The following is a 19223-nucleotide window of genomic DNA, read 5'->3' as shown; positions in this document are numbered from 1 at the left end:
ATAGATATAGAATTTAAAGTTATTTGAATAGATATGATAATTACTGCCATGGAAGTAGATGAGATTGCCTAGAGAGCAGAGAGAAGAGCCAAAGACAGAGATTTGAGGGATGCCCACACTTAACAAGTGGGAAAAGGAAGAAGTACCAATGGAGACAATGACTGAGCAGAGAGTCAGAAGGAGAGCCAGGAGAGAACATCACTGAAGCCAAGGAATGGAAAGTATCAAGAAGGAAGGGTAGTCAACAATGTCCAAGGTTTTAGAAAGGTTAAGGAAGAGGAGGATTGAAAAGATACCATTATATTTGGCAGATAAGAGATCGTGGGTGACCTTAGAAAGGGAGAGTGGGATTAACAGAAGTCAGATTACTGGGATTAAGGAGTACCTGGGTGACAAAGAAGAAGAGGTAGGTATAGATTACCCTTTTTAGAATCTTAGTAGTAAATAGGGGCACAGAGATAGGATGATAATTTAAAGGAATATGAGGGTCAAGGGAAGGGATTTTGGGGGAGTTTGTGGGGAGCATAGAGGAGACCTAAGTATATTTATAGGCAAAAGGAAGTGGTAGAGGAGAGTGATGAGATGAGATGGAGTGATCATCAGTGTCTGACATATAGAAGTTTAATAAATACTTATTGATCCTGGAGGAGAGAGGAGAGGTTAGGGTCAAGGGCTGAAGTGAAGAGGTTGGCAAAGAAGAGGGTCACCTTCTCTCGGTCCAAGGCTAGAGGGAAGGTGGAGATGTTTGTTGAAGACATAGGGAAGTTTTGATGAAAGAACTTGTGATATATGGCTTTGATGTCCATAATAAAGCAGGAGGATAAAAGATGAGGGTGGATTTGGGGACATCAGGCATAAGTCATGAAGAGTAGGATAGAGAAATAGAATGAATAGCAGGATAACTGTTCTGTAAAGATGGTTCCATCGAGGTAAGATAATGTGAATTTGTCGTGGTAGTGCTAGACACACAGAAAGTTGAACAAAGATTTTCCCAAGAAATGAATTCAGACATGAATAAAAGAAATGTGATTTGTAGCACAATTTGCCACTTCAGCTTGACAAAATTCACTTTTAAGTTGTATGTTCAATTAATCAACAAGTATTTATTAAATGCCTTCTATATGCTAGGCAACAAGTACATGTAAAAATATATGCAACATGGATAAAATTTCATATACTTTCCCCCAAACACTTTGGGAGGAAGTACAAGTATCACTAATACTCCTATTTTACAGATGAGAAAACTGAGGATGTAAAGTAACTTGACACTGTTACAGGCAAAAGATTTTCCTCTGGAACTGACAGGTAATTGCCGCTGAAAAACTCTAACACAATGCAGAAATTCCAAAGGTTAAAACCTAAGGTTTTATTATGCTTGAACACAGGTTCAGGACTCAGAAAAATAACGCTAAACCAAAACTGAAATTTCTGACAAAGCTTTTATAGAAAAATATTGTCAGAAAAGACAGAGAAATAAAATTTAACATATAGCAATCTTATAATCTTTTAGCTTTCCTAGTCAAACAGACTTAGTTACCTGTTGAAAGTTGTTTCTAAGGTTCAGAGTTTATTTACATGTCATAAAGATAATCACAGGATCAGAGCCAAGAGGATCCTTCCTCAAATAAAGTCAATAAAATCCCCTTGAGGGAGTTTAATTAAAAATGTGCAGATGCTATATTCCCTTTTCCCTCTCTTTTGGTTTCTTATATCAGGAATTTCAAAAAGCTTCCCTTAATACTATTGGTTCATGAATCAGGTTTTAGCCAGGTAAGGTTGATATTAACAGGAGACAGGTATCAGCCAAATATCCAGGAGAAACACCCCTGAGCCCCAAATAATAAAAATTAATAAAAGGAAACAAAATTTCTCACAACAGCATAGTTACATAGGTGTTAAGTGTTGAGACAGGATTCGAACTTAGGTTTTCAAACTCTAAACTCAGCTTTCTGTCTCTCTGCCTCTGTCTCTGTCTCTGTCTCTGACTCTGTCTCTCTCTCTCCCTCCCTCCTTCTCTCCCTCTCTCTTTGTCTCTCTCTCTCTGTCTCTGACTCTGTCTCTCTCTCTCCCTCCCTCCTCCCCCCTCTCTCTCTCTGTCTCTCTCTTTCTCTCTCTCTGTCTCTGTCTCTGACTCTGTCTCTCTCCCTCTCTCCTTCCCTCCCTCCCTCTCTCCCTCTCTCCCTCTCTCTCTCTTTCCACATGCTTTTGGGCTTCTTCACCTCCCTCACTTTACCTCATATTACACATTTCTTTAATTCTCATTATTTTCTGGACTCTCCATAAAGATTTAATTGTCATATTTATTAGCATTTCTTAACCTATTTCTAGGGTCATCTATACCCTGATTATATTTTTCTTCTCATTTTCTACTTGCTCATTTGAAAAAAAATGAGGATGCTGTATAGTTTCCCCTTTTTGTGAGGTGAGCAGTATCAGAAATTACCTCAAATCCACTTACAGAAGCTTTCAGTAACAATTCTGTAAGCCTACTGAAAATATTATTTTAAAAAGTTGCTTATTTCAGAATTCAGATTCCTGTAAGATTAGAAAATGAAATTTAAAATGAGATAATTGCTTAAAGTCATAATAATGTACTCCACCTTTTATTTTAAATCAATAATCACTGTGATAGGGTGGGGGTGGACTTCCAAAACCAAAGTACTGTTTTCCCAGAAAGTTCCCAAGGAGGTTGCCCAGGGGAAATTTGTATCTTGCTTAAAAGTGAGTAAGTTAAAGCCCCAAAGACCTTTCTTGGACTTGACTTATGCTAGGAGGACAGAGAATGAGTAAAGAAGGTAGTCCTCATCTGCAGTCACCGAAGGACACTGCTTGAGGTTAGTGCTTCATCTAAATTCTAAATGATTCAACTGTTTCCTTAGGTCAAATCATTACTAATTATATCTTTTGTTGAGTTGCTGGTGGGTCATTCTGAGACAGCAGGGTGAAGCTAAAGAATTGCAGAATTTTATTAGTCATATTTTATTAGTCATATTTCTCCTTGGACAAGGAATGTAGTTTTGGATCATTCAGGAGTCAGCAGAGAAGAGATCTCTGAGATTCTGGACCTGTTGGGTCTGTCAGGAGAAGAAGGAGCTGATGAAATTGCTGATTTCTCATTGGTAAGGGAAGTGGTTTGAAGTAAGACATTTGGCTGCTATGTGATAGTAATAAAGATTGCTTCTATTTCTCTGTGTACTTGGAGGTTTAACAAGTCTCTTTCTGCTAAACATCTCTGTGAGATAGAGTGTAAATATTATTATTTCCTTTCTAAAGACGAGGAACCTGAGAGATAAAGGAAATTGTTCAGGGTTTAGTTTAGTTCATATTTGAACCCGTTTCTCTTGAAGACTCATGCTCTTCTCAATACCGTGGTGTAGTGGACAGAACATTGACTCTGGATTAAAAGCAACAACAAACTAATTAGGTTTAGAAGCCTGCTTCAGATGCTTATTTGTGAAAATCTTAGGAGAGCTTTTGAGACTTAGTTTCCCCATCTGTAAAACAAGTGGGTTGGATTAGGCCTCCAAAGGCCTTTCAGCTTTATAACTCTATATTGCTGATCCTATGATCTGGGATGGGGGCATTAGACATACTACATTCAAGAAGAGAGGAGTATGACCCTTGGGAGGTGTAGCTGCTGACTTCAGATGAGAAGGCTCAGAGAGGCCACTCTGATCTTAAAAAAAACTGGTGGTAATCTGCCTACTTCTTTTTTTTTGGCAATTCCCCCAGTGCTTTGAAAACATTCAGTTCTTTGGACATTTGTTTTATATTGTTGTGGTTCAGTCATGTCCAACTCTTTGTGACCCCATCTGAGGTTTCCTTGGCAAAGATACTGGAGTGTTTTGCCATTTCCTTCTCCAGCTCATTTTACAGATGAGGAAACTGAGGCAAACAGGGCTAAGTGACTTGCCCAGGTATGAATCTTTCTCACTTCAGGCCGGATACTCTGTTCACCTGGATGCTCTTTGTTTTATATAGAGCTTTGTTTTTAGTTTTTCTAGCTCTTAAGGCTAGAGTTTGAGAAATGTTTTGATCTATGTTTTGAGATTTGTTGCTGTTGAGACCAAAGTTCAATTTCTGTTGGTAAAACAGTGGAATGCCCAGTTAGTATTGTTGTGTGATGGTGGAAAGAACACTGGATTTGGGATCAAAAGACCAGGCCTGTCACTGACTACTTACATAATTTTTATTTACTTAATTTTAATTAAAAAAAATTTTTTTTTCAAAAAGTTGGAACAATTTCCTTTTTGTTCTACGTGGTTTTCATTTATGATTTCTTGAAATATAGCTTTTGGGGCAGCTAGGTGGAGCCATCGTGCACAGAGCTCTGGGCCTGGAGTCAGAAAGACTGATATAGGATCATGGAGAGTAAGACATGACTGAAACCATATACAAAGCTTTGGAAAAATAAACTTTTATAAAAGCACATTGTGTTTCAAATGGGGCTATTTGACTAGGCCTTTAAACTCAAACCATTCTGGCTTTTACTGAATAGCCAAATAAAAGCTCCCTGTCCAGGCCTCAGCGGCTCATTCTTTAGGTTTTTTTGGCTTAGAATGAGGGTGAATAGCCATTGTTTTCTGCTCTGGCCAGAAAGTTGAAGGGTTTTCCTCCTCAGGTAGATATCCTTCTGTTGGTCAACTGGGCAATCTTTTGTCTCACTTCTTACCTAGCCCTTAGTCACTGAATGGACATTGCCTCAATCAAAATGAGACTTGGGAAAGGCCTTAATTTAGAAAGGCCAGGTCATCCACTGCATGCTGGGGCCCTTGCGGGTTGTCTTGTCTTTTGTCTTGACTGCACAGGAGAGAGTTAGGCTGATGGCTTTGGGTAGCTCTGCCTCACTTAAATCCAATGAACACCAAGTCAAGATATCACTCCCGTAATGTCATCAGTCCTCTTTGAGAAGGAGGAATGTAGGACAATTAAAAAGATGATGGCTTCCACCCCAGGGGCTGGATCATCTTCTTTTTAAAAAATAATTAATTAAATTTTAATAGCCTTTTTAAATTTTGAGTTCCAAATTATCTCCCTTGCTTCAGCCCCTCCCTCACCCACTGAGAAGGCAAGCAAGATGATATCAATCATACAGATGAAATCATGCAAATCATATTTTCATATTGGCGATATTGCAAAATTAAAAAAGCAACAATAAAAAAGTGAGAAAATGAAACTTCACCACTTGTCTCTCTGCAGGTGAATAGCATATTTTCGTCATGAGTCCTTTGTAATTGTCTTGGATCATAAGAATGAGGCTGTATATATATATATATATATATATATATATATATGTATATATATATATATAAATTTATTTTTAGTTTTCAACATTCATTTCCACAAAATTTAGAGTTCCAATTTTTCTCCCCATCTCTCCCCTCCCCCTACCCCAAGATACCGTGAATTCTGATCACCCCTACCCCCAATCTGCCTTCCCTTCTATCACACCCCTCCTTTCCCTTATTCCCATCTTCTCTCTTTTCTTGTAGGGCAAGATAGATTTCCGTACCCCATTACCTTGTATTTCTTATTTCCCAGTTGCACGCAAAAGCAATTTTCAACATTCATTCCTAAAACTTTGAATTCCAACTTGTTTCTCTCTTCCTCCCTCCCCACCCATCTCCACTGAGAAGGTAAGTAATTCAATATGGGCTATATATGTGTAGTTATGCAAAAGACTTCCATAATAGTCATGTTGTGGAAGACTATATTTTCTTCCATCCTATCCTGCCTCCCATTTATTCTATTCTCTCTTTTGAACTTGTCCCTCCCCAAAAGTGTTTACTTCTAATTACTCCCTTCTCCCATTTGCCCTCCCTTCTGTCATCTCCCCCACACCACACTTATCCCCTTCTCCCCTACTTTCCTGTAGTGTAAGATAGATTTTCATACCAAATTGAGTGTGCATATTATTCCCTCCTTAAGCCAAATGTAATGTGAGTAAGCTTCACTTTTCCCCTCTCACCTTTCTCCTTATCTCCTCCATTGAAAAAACTTTTTCTTGCCTCTTTTTTGAGAGATAATTTGCCCCATTCCATTTCTCCCTTTCTCCTCCCAATATATTCCTCTCTTACCCCATGTTTTTATTTTTTTTAGATATCATGCCTTCTTATTCAACTCACACTGTGTCCTCTGTCTATATGTATATAATCCCTTCAAATACCCTAATACTGAGAAAAGTCTCAAGAGTTACAAATGTTATCTTTCCATGTAGGAATCCTAACAGTTCAACTTTAGTAAGTCCCTTATGATTTCTCTTTCTTGTTTACCTTTTCATGCTTCTCTTGTTTCTTGTGTTTGAAAGTCAAATTTTCTATTCAGTTGTGGTCTTTTCATCAAGAATGTTCAAAAATCCTCTATTTCTTTGAATATTCATTTTTTTCTCCTGAGATTTTATACTCAGTTTTGCTGGGTAGGTGATGCTTGGTTTTAATCCTATCTCCTTTGACCTCTGGAACTTCCTATTTCAAGCCCTCTGATCCCTTAGTGTAGCTAAGGGATTTAGCTGCTAAATCTTGTGTTATCCTAATTGTGTTTCTACAATACTTGAATTGTTTCTTTCTGGCTGCTTGCAATATTTTCTCATTAATCTGGGAATTCTGGAATTTGGCTACAGTATTCCTAGGAGTGTTCCTTTTGGGATCTCTTCCAGGAGCTGATGGGTGGATTCTTTACATTTCCATTTTACCCTCTGATTCTAGAATATCAGGGCAGTTTTCCTTGATAATTTCTTGAAAGATGATATGTAGGCTCTTTTTTTGATCATCGCTTTTCGACTGTCCAATAATTTTTAAATTATCTCTCCTGGACATATTTTCCAGGTCAGTTGTTTTTCTAGTGAGATATTTCCCATTTTCTTCTACTTTTTAGTTTTTGGTTTTGTTTTATAATTTCTTGATTTCTCACAAAGTCATTAGCTTCCATTTGCTCCATTCTAATTTTTAAGGAATATTTTCTTCAGTGAGCTTTTGGATCTCCTTTTCCACTTGGTCTATTCTCCCTTTTTAAGACATTCTTTTCCTCTTTGTCTTTTTGGATCTCTTTTACCATTTGAGTTAGTCTATTTTTTAAGGTGTTATTTTCTTCAGCATTTTTAGGAGTTTCCTTTAGAAAGTAGTTGACTCATTTTTCATGATTTTCTTGCATTACTCTCATTTCTCTTCCCAATTTTTCCTCTACTTCTCTTACTTGATTTTCAAAATGTTTTTTGAGCTCTTCCATGGTCTGAGATCAATTCATATTTTTCTGGGAGGCTGTAGGAGCCTTGTCTTTGTTTTCTTTTGAGCATATGTTTTGATCTTATTTGTCATCAAAGTAGGTTTCTGTTGTCTGAGGATTTTCCCCCATTGTTTGTTCATTTTTCCAGACTATTACTTGACCTTTCAACTCTTTGTTAAGGTAGGGCTCTGCTTCCAGTGTGAATGGTGCATTGTCCCAAGCTTTAGGGGTTTTTTGCAGCTGTTTTCAGAGATAATTCTAGGGACCTGTAAGTTTTCAGTTCTTCCAAGGCAGTATGGTATAAGGAGGGATGTTTACTTTTCCCTGGTCTGTGCTCTGGTCTGAGTGACCACAAGAATTCTTCTCTTCCCTGGAACTGTGAGGACTGTTCTTCCCTCCACTGTGGCCACTACGCCAGGGTTCCTCCACATCCCATGACTGCCACCCTTGACTATGACCCAGATCCAAACATAGGCAAAACAACAGAGTCCTGCCTCAGTGCCAGCAAAGCGACCCCTATAATTTTCTTTTGACCAGTTGCTTGACCCTCTTTCCATCTGTGGGCTTAGAGCTCTGGAAGCAGCAGCTGCTGCTGTCATTGCTGATTGAGTCACTCCCAAAGGCTGCTCCTGGTTTGCTGGGGCCAGGACTGAATTGCACTCTTCTTTCACCCAGGTCTGACAGCACTTTCTTACTGACTTAACTGACTAAGTTGTTTTTGGTGTTCGTGGGTTGAGAAGTTTGGAAACTGCCACAGTTACCAGTGATTCAATCCCCTGAGGCCCGCTCCAGGTTCCCTGGGGCTGAATCTCTCTTGGTGTGGCCCATGCTAGATCCTCTCCCATCCTGGTGCAACAGACCTTTCCTGTATTCCTTCCAGGTTGTCTTGGGCTGGAAATTTGTTTCACTGTCCCTTTTTGTGGGTTCTGCTGCTCTAGAATTTGTTCAGAGTCATTTTTTACAGGTATTTGGAGGAGAGCTCAGGCAAGTCCCTGCCTCTACTCTGCCATCTTGGCTCTGCCCCCTGCCTTAGTGTTTTTTAAGGCTCCAACTGATAGAGCCACCTCTGGAGTGTTTTGTCTTGCACTAAACTGCCAGTTGGGGCAGCTAGTTGACCCAGTGCATAGAGCTCTGGGCCTGAAATCAGCAAGACTCATCTTTCTGAATTCAAATCTGGCCTCAAACACTTACTAGCTGTTTGATCCTAGGCAAGTCACTTAACTTTGTTTGCCTCAGTTTCCTTACTTGTCAAGTGAGTTGGAGAAGGAAATGGCAAACCACTATCTCTGCCAAAAAACTCTCAAAATGGTATCGTGATGAGCTGAACGTGACTGAAAAACAACTAAATAACAACAACAAACTGCCAGAACCACCTCTACCCATCCTCTACCTACCTCTCTTTGTCACAGCCCAGTGGAAGGAGAAGCTGGGGAGGAATACTCAGTTTCTTTCTATCTCTCAAAAGTCCTCCCATTTAGATACTGCTTTGTTCAACTCAAATGAGCAGCCCAGAAGTCATAACATGGCTGTGTGGTGTAGTGGATGGAATTCAGCATGAAGACTCTTAAGAGCTGACCTTGATTGTGGCTTTACTACTTACTGCTTGTGTCACTTAACTTCTAATTTGCCTTAATCTACTGGAGAAGGAAATGGCAAACCACTCTAGTGTCTTTGCCAAGAAAACCCCAAGCACGATCACAAAGAGTCAGACGTGACTAATGACAATAAATCATAAGGCAAGGCTGGAAGATAAAAAGTATAATTAGAAGCAGCTGATGGGCAGTTGCCAAGGGGCTAGCAGTTCTTCAGAACAGTGGGACTTCCACACACACACACACGTGCATGGTTTGACACAGCCTAAAGGAAGACAGCAAAATCTTCTCAGGGAGACCCCTGAACCACTTTCCTTAATTGGAAAATTGAGTAAAAGACAGGATGTCAAATGATTTGTGGGAAGAGTGTTTTAACTTTGGGATAACTTCAGTGTTGCCCAAGATCAGGTCAGTTCAGAAGTGTTTCCCTGTAGTTAGTTTCATTACAGGTTAGACTGTGGAGGGTGGGAAACCTGTGGCCTTAAGGTCACATGTGACCTTTTGATTGTGTGGCCCTTTGACTGAATCCATTTGGATTCAATCCCCTTAATAAAAGAATTTCTTCTGTGAAGTCTGGATTCAGTCAAAGGGCTGCACTTGAGAACCTACAGAGTCATATATGGCCTCAAGGCCGCAGGTTCCCCACTCCTGGCAAGAGGCTTGGGGAGTAGCTAGGTGGTTCATTAGCTAGAGTACCAGGTCTGATGTCAGCAAGACTCATCTTCCTGGGTTCAAATCTGATCTTTGACACTTACTAGCCCTAAGTCACTCAGTCAGCTTAGGGGGAAAGGGGTCTACAATTCATTTATCCAGATTCGTTGTCCCGTGAACCTCTAAATTCACTGAACCTCTCTCTCCAGACCCTGGTAGCATCCTGGCAGTTTTAATTTCATATCCTTGCTCTTGGGAATATTTTAGGCACTAGGGAGAAAGTTTGATTGCTTACTGTTAGTTTTCAAACAAAAATATTTCCACTTACTGAAAAAGTAAGGTCATTATTCCCCTTCTTGATGCTCAAGTACATTAAAACAAAAATCACTTCTTATTAAAAATCACTTACTGCTCTTGATTTATAAGGTGTGGCAGGTTGGACTTTAGCTAAATAAATGAAAAATATCGTCATCCCTTTCTGTCTTTCTCTAACATTTTTATTACCGACCCACCATCTCTACTCCATTCCTATCCTAATGTGCTTCACTGAAGGCATTTTTTATTTACGTAGTATTTTAATGGATTAGTTGGGACTTTAGGACAAAAATTCAGTAACTGATTAGAAAAAAATTACTGATTGTTTTGTTTTGACATGATAGGAACCACTTCCCACCTCCATCACCCCCCAAAAACAACAACCAAAAAATCCCAAACCCCAAGTATATTTCTCTGAAAACAAGTAAAAAAACCTGTATAATATTGTCATTTTGATTAATGGTCCATCCCTTTCCACTTTTGTAGTTTTGAATTGTTAACACCTACTATGTTTAAGGAACTGTGCTAGGTGCAAGTCCTGCTAGAAGCAGGAAAACAATTTATGCAGTATCAGCAACATTATAAAGACGAACAGCTTTGAAAGACTTAAGAACTCTGATAAACACAGTAACTAACCACAATTCCAGAGAACTCATGATAAAACTCTTTTTCTAGAGAGAATTGTTTGAAGCCTTGTCTTTCAAAGAGGATGATGAGAATTCTTGAGAAGAGATTTTTAAGTATCCTAAGTGAACTGAATGATAAGAATGTGCTTCACAAGTGAGAAGTAAAAAATTAAAGTGATAGTGGGAAGTCTGTCTGCTCTTTTTTGTCAGAGGAAAAACACTTTAAATACTTGGCCTTACTTTATAATTTCTAACATTGTTAATGAATTGTATAATCAGTAATTTTGGTGTTTATGCTGAGGAGTTATTGTACCGATTCATAAAGGCTTTTCCAGGTTTCTCTGAAGCTGTCCCCTCATTCCTTTCTTACAGTATAATAGCATTCTATTTACATTCACAAGTCATAATTTGTTCAGCTAATTAATGGATCTCCCCTTAGTTTCCCTTTCTTTGCCACTAAAACAAAGAACTGCTACAAATATGGGTTCCTTTTCTCTTTCTTTGATCTCTTCTGATTATAGACCTAGTACCACCGGGTCAATAACAAGTTTAGTAACTTTTGGGGCATAATTCCAAATTGATTTTCAGAGTAGCTGGACAAATTCATAGCTCCACCAAATAAAGCATGAGTTGCATGTCCTTTAGGAATATTCATTTGGCAGTTGTATAGAATAGTTTGGAAAGAGCAAAGATTACAATCAATAAAACCACTTGGAAAGCTATTACAATAGTTGAAGCCAGATGTGGTGAAGGATTGATTGAGTTTGGTGGCCATGTAAATGAAGGGAAGGCATCAGAAATGAAAGATGTTTTGGAGTTAGAATTGACAAGACTTGGCAACTGAGTAGATATGGGGAGTGAGGAAGACGGAAAAGTAGAGAATAACTTGAGGTTTTGAAATTGCATGAATAAAAGGATAGTGGTCCCCTCAGTAGAAAGAAACAAGTTTGGAAGAGGGATGAGTTTAGGAGGAAACTGGGGCCTAGAATTCAGGGAATCATTTGCGTAAAGGTAATAATTGAACTTATGGGAGTTGATAAGGTCACCAAATGGGAGAGTGTAGAGAGAAAAGAGAAGAGGGCCAACAGAGGCCTGAGGTATGCTCAAACTTAGGAGGTGGGCATAGATAATGAGGGACAGGCAGACACGTTGGAAGAGAACCAGGAGAGAGCAGTGCCATGAAAATTCCAAGTAGGAGAGAGTGAGTCCAGGGGAAAGTTTGGTGAACAACAGCACATGCTACATAGAAGTCATGAAGGATGAAGACTGAGAAAAGGCCATTGGAATTTGTAATTAAGAGATGATTGGTAACGTCAAGGAGCAGTTTTAGTCAAGTGAAGATAGATGATAAGATATTGATAGTGAATGGAAGGTGAGAAAGGGGAGAGGTGGTGGATATAGATGGCTTTTGTTTTCCTATGAGTTTGACTGGAAAGGGTCTGTTCCAGACCCTCTTCCCTTTTTTCTCCAAGGGCAAAGACCTGGAGGGAATGGAGGAGATCAAGAGTGTGCAGGTAGAGGGGTTAGCCTTGAGTGAGAAGTAGGGCCATTTCTTCATCCAAGTCTGGAACAAGGGAGAAGAGAATATGGGTAGAAAGGTGGGGATGATGTTGAGGCAATCAGAGATATAAATTTGGGAAGAAGAGAGAGCTCTACAACATGGCCTCTGGAAAAGTATAAAGTATAAGACTGTAAAGTATAAGACAAGGTCTTTTGTGAAGAAGTCTGGTGTTATAACTGGCTTTACGAGAGAAAGTCTAAAGTGACTACTATTGGGAAGTGAGATATAAAGTTGGTTAAAGAACAGTGAAACTATTACCTTTCATTAGTGAGGATCTGGTGAAAAATAGATTTAATAAATTTGTAGTGGACCCAGTGAGTACTGTTCTGTGAATTCTCTTGTAGCATTAGCAGCATGTGAGTAGTAGTGAAAAAGGTGGATGGTTTGGGTTATCAAGGGCTTGAATCTGGAGGGCAAGAATGGTGATAGAACAAGGGCATCAGGGTTTCAAAGGCAGAGGATTGTATAAAGTTACAATACTTTAACTATAAAGTTAATTATAGAGCCAAGATTAGGATGGTGAGACCAAAAGATGGGTTGACAGACTGGGAAAACAGGAAAGGGTGGAGTGAATCGAGGTCACGATAGAGAAAAATGGGCTTAAGGGGAATGAAGTAGACTTCTGGATCATGCAGGCCAAGCATTTATGAGTGTTTATGAGATGAATTGTATGAACATCTCAGAGTGAGGTTGAGGTGGAGGGAAGGTGAAATAAAGGTAGACTGAAGCAGTAAAGAACTGAACATGATCCGTTTATTAGCGGCTAGCAGTCGTTGATAAATGGGGCCAATAACGCCTCAATAATCAAAGAACTCACGTGAGGGAAGACTTTTATCGTGATATGGCAGAGCAAAATCTCATAGGTGTGTCTTCTTCTGATTGGCCAGAAAATGGAAAAAAAAACTCCACTGATATCAGTTTGATATTATGATTGTTTGGACCTCCCCTTCTGAAACTACCTTGTTGTTTGTCTTTCATTTTCAGTGGACCAATGATATCACAGTTATGTCTTGACTTGTGAGTGAATTGTATTTAAGTGAAGGACAGTTGCATAAAGTTGTTGGCCTCGCTCTTTCTTCTGGAGTCATTAATGCCATGCTACCTCTCATGAGATGAGTGGGTCAGTGGTACAACCTGAACTTGACCTGATAGCTTGTGATATTCACCTGAGGATGTGCTAACACATTGATTACCTGATGTCATGTGTATGTGTTTGTCCTTCGTTGCCGAAGAAGACCATGCCATCAGAGATATGATGACATGACTTGCGCTTGACTTTGTTTTGAGTGAGGGAGGGCTGTGCAGGTCACCAGCCTCACTTCTCCTCCAGAGCCATCTGAATCTAGTGACCAGATAGATATTCATCAGGATGACTGGAGATGACCCAGGATGAGGCAGTTGGGGTTAAGTGACTTGCCCAAGGTCACACAGCTAGTGAGTGTCAAGTGTCTGAGGTGAGATTTGAACTCAGGTCCTCCTGACTCCTGCACTGGTACTCTATCCACTGCACCATCTAGCTGCCCCTCTTGATGGCATATTTCTATGAGCAATGACTAAAAGAAGAATGACTTTGGATCATAGATTCTTGGGTTTTTGAACTTGATTGAAAGAGTCCTTTGTATTTCACATATGAAATCAGAGATTCCCAAGAGGTGGAATCCAGAATTCATTTGTGCATTCCTTCACTCCACTCCACCCATCATAACTTCTTGTACTGCACCCCTTCTATCTGTTCACACTTACTACCCTGGCCCCTCTGCCTGAAGGCCAGGTAGGTTACATTTCACCCCTCCCCTAGGGTTCTTCGTACTGTCTAGGTTTCAACAAAGGCTCCAGCCTTCATTGATGGTGTTCCCTCAAGTGTAGGGATTGGTGCCCTGTTCCCCAATTCCATTGAATCACCAGCAGTTGGATTGGCTTTACAAAGAAATATTGGCTTCAAAAGGTATAATCAAAATATACATACTTGCTAGCCAACACATGGGGCTTAATTCCCTTTCCCCCCATACTGTCTTAATCTCTGGGGAAAGGGAGGGGATAAGTTTCATAGTTTAGCTCAGGGGTGGGGAACCTGCTGCCTTGAGGCCACATGTGGCCCTCTAGGTCCTGAAGTGTAGCCCTTTGACGGAATTCAAATTTCATAGAACAAATCCCTTTAACAAAGAGATTTGTTCTGCTAAACTTGGACTCAGTCAGAAGACCACACCCAAGGACCTAGAAGGCATATGTGGCCTCATGACCACAGGTTCCCCACCCCTGGCTTAACTCAATTCTTAGAGAGCATCTACAGAATCCTAAGTTACAAGTCCAAAACTGTCTTTGGGCTTGTATCCCAGCCACCCTGGCTTCTCCTGGCTACCTGGCTAGCTGACTACGACATCCTGCCTGTACTACTTGTTCCAAGATTGCCATGGCTCAAACTTCCTGGTCCAGTGGGACTTACCTCTGTCACCTGAAACAGAAGGACAGTCAAAACAAAACAGGAATAATCATCCCCCTACTCCTATTTCTTCTGGTTGGTTGTTGTATTCATCCTTCCTTTTCAAAGAGGACCATGACATCAGACAAACAATGACATGACTTGCACTTGACTTTGTTTTGAGTGAGGGAGGGCTGTGCAGGTCACCAGCCTTACTTCTCCTCCACAGCCATCTGAATCCAGGGACCAGATATTCCTCAGGAAGACTGGAGAAGGCCCAGGATGCAGTGGGAGACCTTGGCCTTTTCAGGTCCTCATTTAGAGGGAGATAATGCCCATTCAGTGAATAGGTCTCTTTAAAAAGTGGTTAGGAAGATGGCCCCTTTAATAGAAAAGGAAAAAATAGATAAATCATGCTGGGAGGGGCAGGAGCCTCAAGGTTGTTGTTTTTCTTAGAGTTGGTAAAAGAGTTCAGGGCTCTAGGTACATGTGTGAACTGCCTACAGTCTGGCCAGTTTTAAAGGTGAAGCCTGTTCTGGTTAAGAAGCCAATCAAAGGAGGTTACTTGTGTAGAGGAGCTCAGGGAAGCAGGGGCCCTCTGTGTTAGGTGATCTGGGAATGCACAGGCAAGACTTCTTATGCCTCTACTTTTGCTGTTGTTCAGTTGTTTCAGTCATATCTGACTCTCTGTGACCCCCTTTTGGGATTTTCTTGGCAAAGATACTAGAGTGGTTTGCCATTTCCTTCTCTAGCTCATTTTATAGATGAGGAAGCTGAGGCAAACAGGATGAAGTGACTTGCCCAAGGTCACATAGTTAGCAAGTATCTGAGGCTAGATTTGAATTTGGGAAAAGAAGTCTTCCTGACTCCAGACCTGGCACTCTTCACTGTGCCACCCAGCTGCCCTATTCACACAACTACTTTCTTAGTTCAGAGTACTCCTCATTGCTTGCCTGTTACTTGAACAGCTCCTAATTGGTGTCCCTGCCTCTAATACCTTCTTTCAGTGGAGAGAACACTGAGCCTGGAGTTAAAAAGACCTGAACTCAAATCTGGTCTCAGACACTGACTAGTTGTGTGACCCTGGGCAAGTTACTTCCCCCTGTTTGCCTGAGTTTCTTCATCTGTAAAATGAACTGGAGTAAGAAACGGCAAACCACTCTAGCATCTTTGCCAAGAAAACCTCAAATGGGGCCACAAAGAGTTGGACAGGACTGAAAGGACTCAACGACAATACTTAATTGCTAAAATGATTTTTCTTAAGTGCTTATCTGACAATGTCACTCCTCTACTCAATAAATTCTAATGACTTTGTGCCACCCGTAGAATCAATCCCTTTTGTTTAGCTTTGAAAGCCCTCACAACAAAACCTCGGCCAATATTTCTGGCCTGTTTGTACGTAATTACATCAGCCTCCTGAACTTGATCCCCAACCCTACCCCACTCTGTAATTCGGCCAAACTGACATTCTCTCTGTTCGTCACCCATCGTACCCCATCCCAGATTTCTGGGCCATTGCATCATCACTGGCTTTGCTCTCTGTCTACCTCTGCCTCAGGGAATCCCTTTCTTCCTCCAGCATGCAGCTTCAGCAACACTCTGTGGGCGGCGTTTTCCTGGATCCCCTCTCTGCCAAGTTACTTTTTTTGATTTGTATCATTATATTCATTCTATTTATACTTAATTTCCTCATTATGAAATGAAATGAATGAAATTTATATTTCCTTTCCTCGTGTATGAAACACTTCATAGGGTTGCCCTGAGGATCAAATGAGGTGATACATATGGGGTGTATCAAAAGCCTTAGTGCTGTTTTAAAGCTTAAAACTTTCATGCAGTTTAAAACTGGAAAAACGCAAAACTTAGCACAGTTTTATAGTTTAAGATGGCACCAAGACTTTTGGGACACCTTTTATTTGCAAAGTGCTTAATCCACATTAAAGCGCTACGTAAGTGCTGATGATATACTTATATGGGCAGCTAGGTGGCAAGTGGATAGAGTACTGGGCTTGGGATCAGGAGGACTAACCTTCATGAGTTCAAATCTGGCCTCAGACACTTATCAGCTGGGGGATGCTAAGCCAATCACTTAACTCTGTTTGCTTCAGTTTCCTCATCTGTAAAATGAGCTGCAGAAGGATATGGCAAACCATTCTAGTATCTTTGCCAAGAAAACCCCAAGTGGAGTTCACGAAGAGTCAGACATGACTGAAGTGATTGAACAGCAATAGACATGTTTCCGTTGTCTCTCCTGTTAGAATGTGTATGCTTCTCGTAAGTAGGGATTGTTTCATTTTTTTTGGTATTTCCTAATGCTTAGCATTGTGTCTGCCACATAATTGTTGTTCATATTTTGTTCTCAGAGGACCAATGAAATCATGAGGGTGATGCCTTGACTTATTCATGAGTAGGACTTAAGTGAGGCAGAGTTTTGCAAAGTTGTCAGCCTCACTCTGTCCTCCAGAGTCAATGGGGTTCTCAGAGAGAGACCAAAAGTCAAGACAATTGGCAGTAGCCCAGGGTGCCAAGGGTAACTTTGCCCTTTCTAAATTAGGTCTTTTTGAAGCTTTATTTAAGTCCCAAATAAGTGACTTAGTAAATGCATGTTCCTGATTGATTCATTTATTCAACAAGCATTTAATAATCCCTTGCTGTATATTAGGCACTATAACTAGGTGCTCCAGATACAAAGACAGAATTAAAACACTCCCTGCTCTTAAGGAACTTACAATTTATTGAAACAGAGTGACAGCATTCTATTTTGGAAATAGATAACGCATTAATTCTTGCTTTGTTGTCTTTCAGAATTTCCTTAGTCCCTCTGAGTCATGATGGAGAAGATCCTGTTCTGGGCACTGTTCCTTCTGTTGGGTAATTTCTGCCTAGCGGGTATGTTGCCATCTGTTCTTTTGTGGATCATTTGATTTTCATTATTTCCTTCTGAAATAGAGTGTTAATTTTATGATCACTCCATTTGTCAATTCAGTGTCTCCCATTTGGGGCAATGGATGGGTTTGTGAAAGATGGTCTTTGGCAATGAGTAGAGAGGGAAAAGGGCAAAATTCTTCATGTTTTCTTCTGCCTTAAAAATAGTTTTTATGATGATATACACAAATTGAATGAGAAATAAATGTCTAAGGACTCTCTCTATATGTATATATATACATACACATATGTATATATATATATATACACATACATACGAATATATATATATATATATACACACATACATACATACATATTTCCCTAATTTTCTGCTTTACAGGTAATTAAAGGGAATACCTTGAGGCAGCTGGTAGCTTAGTGGGTAGAGCACTGGGCCTGGAGTCAGGAAGACCTGAGTTCAAATCTGGCCTCAGATGCTTACTAGCTGTGTGGCTCTGGGCAAGTCACTTACCTTTGTTTGCCTCAGTTTCCTCATCTGTAAAATGAGCTAGAGAAGGAAATGGCAAACTATTCTAGTGTCTTTGCCAAGCAAACCCATAGACAACTATGGTCCATGGGGTCATGAAGAATCAGACCTGACCTCACAAGAACCACAAAGTGAATATCTACCTGGGGAAGAGAGATATGGACAGAATTTTGTGGGGTGGGCTTAGGAAATAGAAAATATCAGTCCCTCACTCTAGCCTTTCATGAATGAGCAAAGAACGGGTGATTTTGAGTTTTGAGGAGTGGAGGAGTGGAATTACCTTTTGGATGACTTTAATTTTGTCAGTAAAATAAGAACCTTGGTCATCTGCTATAAATGTTGGAATGTTATTGGGGTTTTTTGGAAAAGAGAAAAAGATCTAGAACAGTTGCTATGTGGAACAGAATAGGAAATAAGAATTATGTAGCAGGGTTTTTAGCAGAAGAGAGGCCCAGTTGAGGTTCTGAACCATAAGATTAATTGCCTCATTAGTCTCACCCACCATAGCACTTTGGAGAAACCAAAGTGCTTAGAGTCTGCCATGCAAACGGATCTATGGAAGCACAAAAACTGAGCTCACAGGTGCAGGTCATTTTCTTTTTCCTGCTTTTAATAAAAATGTATACACAATACCTATGAACCATGATATTTTCCTTCAGCAGGAAGTCTCCAGAACTCCCAGGAAGCTTGGACTCTGAGCCTTCTCTGTAAACCCTAGTGTCAAAGAGAGAGTCACCACAAGAAGAACCTGAGTATGCTGTGGGAGAGTTTCTCCCTCTTTTGGCTCACAGGATCTCCCCCTCCCCCACCATTGGAAAACTTGGGAACATGAATATACAATACCTATCAGTTTCCTGAGATAGACTCCCCATACTTATGAGCAAGCAGTTCACAATTTTGCAGAAGAAAGTTTTAGTAAAAGAAAGAGGAAAACAAATAAGAAATTCTTAGTAATGTATATAAGTTCCCTGAGTGAGAGTCCCAAATATGAATGAACCATTGGTGAATACTCCCCAGTCCAAATCCTGTCTTGGCCCAATGCTCAGTGTCCTCAGAAGTGGGAATGAAGGGTATTCATTTGTCTGTTTCCCATGTCTAATTCTTTCCACTTCCTAGTTTCTATCTCCTTTTTCAGTTATTTTTCTTTCTTTCTACTTCTTCCTCCCTCTCTTTTCAGCTTCCTATCCCTCCTCCTGCCCAACAGATTCCCAGACCCTTCCCGTGAGGGGACAGTGATCCTCTAGAATTCTCTAATTCTTGGGGACTTCTCTAGGGCAAAGTGAGAGCAAAACTTTTACTCTTCATACCAATTGCCATCAGCTTTGTAGTCTGACTCTCTCTTCTTTTTCTTTACTTTTCTGGGTCTCCACCCATCACTACATGCATCATTCACTTCAGGAAAAAATACACAAGCTACGCATTT

At 40.3% G+C, this 19223-nt stretch overlaps 2 protein-coding genes and 1 pseudogene across 4 annotated transcripts in view; 1 reads left to right on the top strand and 2 right to left on the bottom strand.

Annotated features, from left to right (window-relative positions):
• Positions 1-15873, bottom strand: part of LOC140502656 (nucleolar protein 14 pseudogene) — a 28591-nt pseudogene extending 12718 nt beyond the window's left edge.
• The window catches only part of IL31RA (interleukin 31 receptor A), a 91703-nt gene that overhangs the window by 21799 nt on the left and 50681 nt on the right, over positions 1-19223 (top strand). For all 3 annotated transcript variants that reach the window (XM_072605613.1, XM_072605614.1, XM_072605612.1), the window contains exon 2: positions 17191-17274. In XM_072605613.1, coding sequence (XP_072461714.1) covers positions 17214-17274 — 61 coding nt within the window. In that variant the 5' untranslated portion in view covers positions 17191-17213. The remainder of the gene's footprint in view (positions 1-17190; positions 17275-19223) is intronic.
• The window catches only part of IL6ST (interleukin 6 cytokine family signal transducer), a 123763-nt gene continuing 121826 nt past the window's right edge, over positions 17287-19223 (bottom strand). Inside the window, exon 17 of the mRNA XM_072605603.1 lies at positions 17287-17325. Coding sequence (XP_072461704.1) covers positions 17302-17325 — 24 coding nt within the window. The 3' untranslated portion in view covers positions 17287-17301. The remainder of the gene's footprint in view (positions 17326-19223) is intronic.

This window comes from Notamacropus eugenii, chromosome 4 (genome assembly GCF_028372415.1).
Source record: "Notamacropus eugenii isolate mMacEug1 chromosome 4, mMacEug1.pri_v2, whole genome shotgun sequence".
NCBI lineage: Eukaryota > Metazoa > Chordata > Mammalia > Diprotodontia > Macropodidae > Notamacropus > Notamacropus eugenii.
This window is presented reverse-complemented; position numbering and strand designations above follow the sequence as displayed.